The sequence below is a fragment of the Petromyzon marinus genome, chromosome 63 (assembly GCF_048934315.1).
Source record: "Petromyzon marinus isolate PM22_M1 ecotype Great Lakes invasive population chromosome 63, UKy_Petmar_22M1.pri1.0, whole genome shotgun sequence".
Lineage (NCBI taxonomy): Eukaryota > Metazoa > Chordata > Hyperoartia > Petromyzontiformes > Petromyzontidae > Petromyzon > Petromyzon marinus.
In genome coordinates, this window is record NC_133729.1 from 6999780 (window position 1) to 7007423 (window position 7644).

General features: G+C 53.3%; 1 protein-coding gene across 1 annotated transcript; it reads right to left on the reverse strand.

The window, feature by feature from the left end:
* Window positions 1-1106: 1106 nt before the first annotated feature.
* On the reverse strand, window positions 1107-7590 carry BBS10 (Bardet-Biedl syndrome 10). Its single transcript, XM_032977485.2, has 3 exons — window positions 7487-7590; window positions 3532-3928; window positions 1107-3094 (listed from the first exon to the last, which is right to left on the reverse strand). The coding sequence occupies exons 2-3, from the start codon at window positions 3807-3809 to the stop codon at window positions 1546-1548; spliced, it is 1827 nt and encodes a 608-aa protein (XP_032833376.2). The 5' UTR covers window positions 3810-3928; window positions 7487-7590; the 3' UTR covers window positions 1107-1545.
* Between the last annotated feature and the right edge of the window lie 54 nt (window positions 7591-7644).

The following is a 7644-nucleotide window of genomic DNA, read 5'->3' on the forward strand; positions in this document are numbered from 1 at the left end:
TGACACACAGCAGCAGCAAAATCGCCCCCTACTGCAAACTTGGCAGGATCCTCCTGAAAAAGTTCTTGAAGATGCTGAGACCACGACTTTGGCACGTTGACAACACGTATTCATTGCAAGGCTTGGAGACAGGGGGCGATTCGGTTCTGTATGGCTATCCGTCTCCAATTTCATCTGTATCTTGACCGATTGCTCTCTGATCTCTCCCCCCCCATCCCCCAAATTCACTGACGCTTCCCCGGACTGCCTTAAGATGCAGCATCTGTGACACTAACCTTAGCCCCTCAATCGAATCAACTCTGTGGGGAATGAAACCCCCTTCACCTCCTCACACTCTGTACCGGGCTCTTGTTCAAATATTAAAAAAAAAATCCACATGCATTGAAACTGGTATTAGCCAAAGGGGCCGTCCATAAATGACGTCACACGAATTTGGACGATATTTTACCCCACCCCCCTTCGTCACACGGCATCACAAAAAGTCAGATCCCCCCTCAAATATGACGTCACAAAGCTCTGCCCTCCCCCTCCCCCCCCCCAAAAAAAACATGCTTAAAATCGCTTTAAAATATTGTCATTGTAGTGCGTATTTAATGTGGCGCTGCACTCTGATGTTGTAGGAGAAAACATTTATTAAAACGTATATTCAATTAAGTAGAACGTGACTGCAGGGATTGATATTCTTGGTTCTTTCGGTAAAGTCACGTAGAAGGGACTTTACCGAAAGAACCAAGAATATAAGTAGAACGTGTTGTCTATATTTATTTAATAGTGCTAATTTGATGTGACGTCATATTTCTCAACCCCCCCTTGCCACACATCGTCACAAATGTCTGACCCCCCCCCCCCCCCCCCCAGGTGCGTGACGTCATTTATGGACGGCCCCAAAGATCCCCAAAGTGAAAATGTATTCAGTTGGAATTATACATAGCAGAAATATTGCCTCCACCCTACTGAGAAAACTTGGCAAGACCCACCTAAAAAAGAGTGGTTCGGAGTTGCACGAGTGGATGAGTGAATTGATGAATGAGTGGTGGAGTGGGTTGAGTTATCAAAATCATTAAAAAAAATAACACGTGTCAAGCAACCACACCTTTGGTGTCGGATAGTGGGGAATTCTATTTATCGACAAGTTGTGATTCAGTCCATCAACCCTGGATTATGTCAACCCACGTGCAATTACCCATGTGCAGGGCTGCCCTCACTTGTGCTGTGCAGAACCCATGCAGAACAGGCGGAGAACAAACTCTGCAACCGAGCCCAGGTAAACTTCTTGCTGTGAAGCACGTGTGTCACCACCTCGCCGCCACCCACTGCGCCAGCAGTGCCGAGATTCCGAGCCCGGATCCGGGTAGCCACCCCATGATGAATGCAGACTCTCAAATCACGCGAGCGCTCACCAGCGACTGCACAAAAGAACTATCGCGAGCGGGCGTCACTGCTGCGCCGCCGTGTACCCTGCTGCGTCACTGCTGCGCCGCCGTCACCCTGCTGCGTCACTGCTGCGCCGCCGTCACCCTGCTGCGTACGCGCGCCGCCGCGCATTCACGAGTCGTCCTCCGAGTCACCGTGGTGCCCGCGCGCGCCATCCACCAGCCGCCCGGTGACCCTCACCGCCACGTCAACGCGGAGTAGTCTCTGCAGACACTGGAGCACATCGCCCACGAGCTGCAACTTGGCCGCCACCGGCTCCACCCCGCCCCCGATGCTGAGCAGATGCCCGTCCAGCTCTCCCCGTGCCCTCAGGCCCGCGCTCGCCGCGCTCAGCAGCGTCAGGAACCGGCGGTCGGGGCGGAGATTGCGGTGAAGCCGCCGCGGGATCTCGAGCAGCGCCTCGGCCAGCACGGCGCACGCCTGCCGCAGGGGCGGCGCCAGAAGCGGTTCACGCTTCCCGTCGGCCACCTCGCACAGGTAATGGTGGAGGAGGAACTCGAACGCCCCTCCGGCCGGGAGGACGGCCCCGGCCGGCACCACGGCCGAACCGTCGCGCAGATCGGCGCGGCACGGCACGGGGCGAGCCCACATCCGTAGCGTCTTCAGAGCACCGGTCACGGCGGCCGCGTACTGGGACGCGACTCCCTGGACCGGCGCGTAAACCACGAGGGAACGCAGCGCTCGCCGCACTCCCGCGTGCACGCAGGCACGGCCGCCCCCCAACTCCAGCCTGCGGCAAAACGTCAGAGAGCCCGCGAGCCGGGCGACGGTGTCGCCGCACTCAGTCGGCGGGGCCTCGCACGGCGCGACGTCGCACAGGAAAGCCAGCTCCTCCGCGGGAACGCACTCCACCACCGCCAGGCCGCCGTGCCGCGCGTAGTGCAGGAGGCAGTCGCTCTGCTTCACGGCGGAGAACAAAACTCGGACGCCATCCCTCGCCAGCGCCTCCACGAACCTCTCCACGTACCTGTCGGCCCACAGCTGTGCCTGCTGAAATTCAGAGACCGTCCCGTATTGCCAGGTGACGCCCAGGCTCTCCGAAGACAACGGCCGCACCCGCCCCGTCACGGCGACGAAGCGGACGTCGCCGTCGACGTCCTCGCCGGAGGGGCGCACCGTGAAATCCCTGCGCAGCAGCACGCCGTCCAGGCAGCGGCTGCGGCTGACGGGCGCGCCGCTGACCTCTGTGCACATCTCCGGAAAGTTGCCGAGGATGAAGCTCACGCGCTCCCCGAAGCGCGGGACGTCGGTGCCGCGCGGGAAGACGAGGCCGAGCACCGCCGGCACGAGGGCCTCCGCCGCAGCAGCGCCCAGGTTGCAGGACAAGGAGGTCCTCACGATGCCCTCCGTGGAATCCCTGAGGTCTCGCCCCGACTCCAGGTTCGCCAGGGTCATGTGCCGCCTCATTCTTTCTCCCACGATCCCATCCAGCACGTCGGTTTGCAGCGCGGGCACCTGGCCGGCGAAGGCCCGGCAAGAGGAGGTTTCCCTGCGCTCGTGAGCGCCGGGACTAGTGGGGGGGTGGCCGCCGCAGAGTGCCGTCGCCGCTGCTCCCGGGCCGAGGCCGGCGCTGCGCAGCAGCGACGCCAGCAGCAGAACGAAGGACTTGGCACCGTCGCCCGTGACGGCGCAGTGTGCCAACGTGCAATCCACCACCATGCTGCGTCGAACCACCGGGGCACAAAAAACGCACGGTGTCTGGGTTGTGAATGCACCACAGGATAATAGTAACAATGAGTACATTTGGTATTCGTGTCATTCTTATAGCACAAGGCAATCATCACAGTCTGCGGTAGCTTCACAGTCGGGGGCGATGATGCTGCTGTGTGCAATCCCAATCGAGTAAATTACAGGACATTTTTTAGCATCTGGATGTTTAGCAAATACCATTTACATTGTCCGTGGGTTATTTAACCACGGGAGGATATTGGGGGAACCCGGAGGAAACCCAGAAGCGGGGGAGAATGCCCAACTCCTCACAGAAACCCACTCATGTCAGGATTCAAACCCAGGGCCCATCTTGCTACGGGACCCGAGTGTTACCACCGCGCCGCTCTTCTGCCGCCCAATTGGTTGGCCGAGCGAGGGTCACGTTACCGGGCCATGGGGTGCTCCAGCCGGAGCGCTGCGAGCGCGCGACTCCCATCTGCCATCAGGAGCACGTCGCCCGTGTCGCGCGCGAACAGGAGGCTCCCGCACGCGGGGCCCAGGCAGCGCCCCACGGTGTCCGCCAGGGCGCCCGCGACGGCCAGCGCGGCGCCGGCGCCGAGCGGCTCGCTCACGGACCCGTGGGCCGCCCCGGCCGAGCGGCAGAGGCGGCGCCGAGAGCGGCGGCGGCAGTCCGGCAATGTCAGCGGCACTGCCGGCGATTCCATGGATCGACGGTGACGCGCGAGCGCGACGGAAGGGAGCAGCGGCGGTGGCGAGGGCGAAGGAGAGGGAATGCGCCGAGGTCGTTCCGCTGTGGAGACGGAGCGCAGCGATCGTCGGGGTCCTGGGCACAGAAGCGATTCTGAGGATTGCGATGACATTCTCAGCACGCATACACACACTCGACATTCATCATATTTTCAAATGCACATCTTAAAACGTATCTACACACTCAGGTGTATTCAACTTCTAGTTAATTCAGCAATTGGTGTTTAGTATTTATTTTAGTGTCTTGCCGTGTTTGGCTTCAGGAGTTGCCATCAAAGTGTCTGTTGCTGCTGCTGTGTCTTGCACAGCGCTTTGAGATCCCTGATGAAAGGGTCGTGTTGGGACACATTAGGGCGACGTGAGGACATCGTGGGGGGGGGGGGGGGAGGGGAGAGAAGTGGGGGGCAGAGAGTATGCAAAGGGGTGTGTGATGTATGCCCTAGCACAGGGGTCAGAAACCTGCGGCTCCAGAGAGGCATGTGGCTCCTTTACGGACTGCTACGTGTTGTAATGTATGCGTGTACGTGTGTATTCACATGCATTGCGGCTCTATAAACATTGAGTTTTCGTACCGAATTCGAAAGAATGGCTCTTCTTGTTATATTGGTTGCCGACCCCTGCCCTAGCACATGATGAGAAGGCTTCCTACGAGTGTGCATGTTGTGTCGTGCCAAGAACTTCAATGAAGGCCGTACGCAAATGTCACCTCGTGTGGACTCAATACTAAACGAAACTTTTTATCTTGACTTAAACAGTCAGCCTCAGCAGCTTTCTCCCTCTTTTTTTTCCATCCTGATGACAATCACTTGTGTTGCGATCAAAACGTGGCAGTTTTTTGTTATTTTCTGTGAACCTATCTACGTGATTTTAACGAAAGACCCAAAGAATATAAATATAAACTTTTTATGTTACCCGGTAAGGCCCACGGAGCTATACGGCTCTTTATCAGAAGCGACCTGGCCACAAATGATAGCTCAACGAAGTAACAACTACCACTGCATGCACAACAATGACAACAGTAACAACAACCACAGGTACTACAAGCTCAATAACTACGGTAACTACATATTCTTGGTTCTTTCGGTAAAGGTACGTAGAAGGGAAACAATAAAATAATAAAAATATAAACAATTAAATTCTCACGTTTCGACTGCAACACAAGCAATCATCATCAGGTGATGATCATCATCACCTGATCATCATCATCACCTGATGATGATTGCTTGTGATGCAGTCGAAACGTCGTGAGAATTTTAGTGTTTTATATTTTTATTATTTTATTGTTTCCCTTCTACGTGACTTTACCGAAAGAATCAAGAATATGAATCCCTGCAGTCACGAAAGCTTTAAATCAAAATGTTACGGTAACTACAGTTTACAACTGCAACAAACAAAACAATAACTACCACGTCCACTAAAAAAAGGAGGTGCGGGGGGAGGACAACAAACTAAACACAAAAATATTTACCATGTAAGGCCCACTGAGCTATGTAGTTATTTTTTTTTAATAAGCGAACCTGCCCACAAATTAAAGCTCAATCAAGTGGCTTATCGTCATATGGAAATGTATAGCAGCCAAATACTGTAAACGCGTGTCGATTATAAATGTGGAGGGAAAAACAGGAGGAACTTGAGAAAAATCCACGCAACCACACAAGGGAAAAACACAAATACTGTCGACAAAAATATTTTGTTGCCGGTTATTAAACGGCTGTACGCCTTATGGACCTGAAAACTCAATTTCCCTGCACAGGGTTGCCTGGTATGCTACTATACACTACTATACACTATACTATACACTACTTCCTACTACAATATACTACACTATACACTACTATACACTATACAATACACTGTACACTACACTACTATACACTACTATACACTACACTGTACACTACTATACACTACACTATACACTACTTCCTACTACAATACACTACATATACACTACACTATACACTACTATACAACAACCGCCCTTCGCCAATAAGTGGGAGTGACGTCACCATGGCGCTTTTGCCAGGTTATGTGCACGTTGAGGCTACTATACACTACACTGCTATACACTACTATATACTTGTCAACCCCTTATCAGTGCCCTTACCTTATTACAGACCAATTAAGACCTTATTGGTCACCCCGTGCCCCTTATAAATCTCAACGTTCATCCTTCAAAGTCCCATCACAAGGGAGTAAGACAAAACGCATTTCCCTGTACAAGAATACGGGGTAAACCGTATGGCTCGACAGGTATGACTCACATAGACACACTGACTTATAGACTCACATAGACACACTGACTCATAGACGAACTGACTCATACATAGACACACTCACTCATAGACTGACTAACACATAGACACACTGACTCATAGACTGACTAACACGTAGACACACTGACTCATAGACTGACTCACACATAGACACACTGACTCATAGACTGACTCACACATAAACACACTGACTCATAGACTGACTCACACATAGACACACTGACTCATAGACTGACTCACACATAGACACACTGACTCATAGACTGACTCACACATAGACACACTGACTCAGACTCGCATACAAAGTCCCATCGCAAGGAAGAGAAACACAGACAACAAAACGGCCGTACGCCGTATGGACCTGTTTGTTGTAGTACAGAGTTAGCCTGATAACTTTAATCTACATTGTCTTATGGTTGTTATTGTTTGACTTGCATCCCACTGGGATTTTTGCACACAGCGTTGATATACGGTGCTTTTTTTCTGGAAGACTTTGCTGGTTTTTTTCCCTGGACTGTTCTGTTGCGCGTAGTCACTTTAAGATGTTTCTTGTTCATGTTTTTGTTTTGTTACGGCTGCACCCGAGTCAAGAGCCGCATGGCTCACAGGGTTATCTCCATATATATAAAAGGCAAAGTTGTGATTATGTGTTGTCTGTTCAAAATGTTTAGCGTACTTCCCGACATGCAACAAACTGGACATTTGCCATGTGGGTACTTTCCAGACTGAACACCATGCAGAAATTATAAAAATACACTTTTGTTGTTTTTTTTAGGAGGGTAGGGGGGGAGCTCAAAAATGCATTTATTTTTTTGCACCGCAAGTGAGCTGTGACGTCACATCTGTCACGTGACCCGCGCACGTGGAAGCGTAACGCATTGTGGTGTAGTGGTTAGCGCGCTGTGTAGGTGTCTGTGTGTCTGTGTGTGTATCTGTGTGTGTGGAAGCGTAACGCATTGTAGTGTAGTGGTTAGCGCTACGCCGCGCTACGAACCCAGCGACCCGAGTTCGATTCCCGCTCACGGCCACCACCGGCGACGATTATTTTAACCGGTCCTGGGCCTCCCCTAAGTCGGCTCAGCCTCAAACGAGTAACTGCTGTGGTGTGTGAACATCGCCACTGGGGAGACAAAGGCGGCCGGGCGTGGTGAATCCAAGTCCCGGGCGAAGCCGGGTAGTACAGCTAGTACCTAATAAATTAAACTGAAACTCTATTCCCCCCGTACAAGAATACGGGCTCTAAAACGGAATGGGGTTGACGCGGTACGGCAGCGCGACCAGGGCGTACGCGTACAAGGCTGTGAGTCCGACCTAAGGGGAGGGGAGGTCCCAGCAGCACGGGGATTTAGGGCTCTCACCGCCGCCAATGATCGCCGCGAGTCGTCCAGAACGCCACCACCACCACACCACCACCACGCGACCACCACCACGACCACCTTCCCACCCCACCACTGCCCGTGGCCCCGCGTCGTCGCTATGGCAACGGGGAGGGGCATGCGGGGGGGGAGGCTCCCTG

What these genes read in the sequence shown, in the direction of transcription:
- BBS10 (XM_032977485.2), bottom strand. Translation starts at nt 3,809, where the DNA reads ATGGAATCGCCGGCAGTGCCGCTGACATTGCCGGACTGCCGCCGCCGC. An exon ending in CTGGAGCACCCCATGGCCCG is followed by an intron (nt 3,095 to 3,531) that starts GTAACGTGACCC and finishes GGTTCGACGCAG; the next exon opens with CATGGTGGTGGATTGCACGT.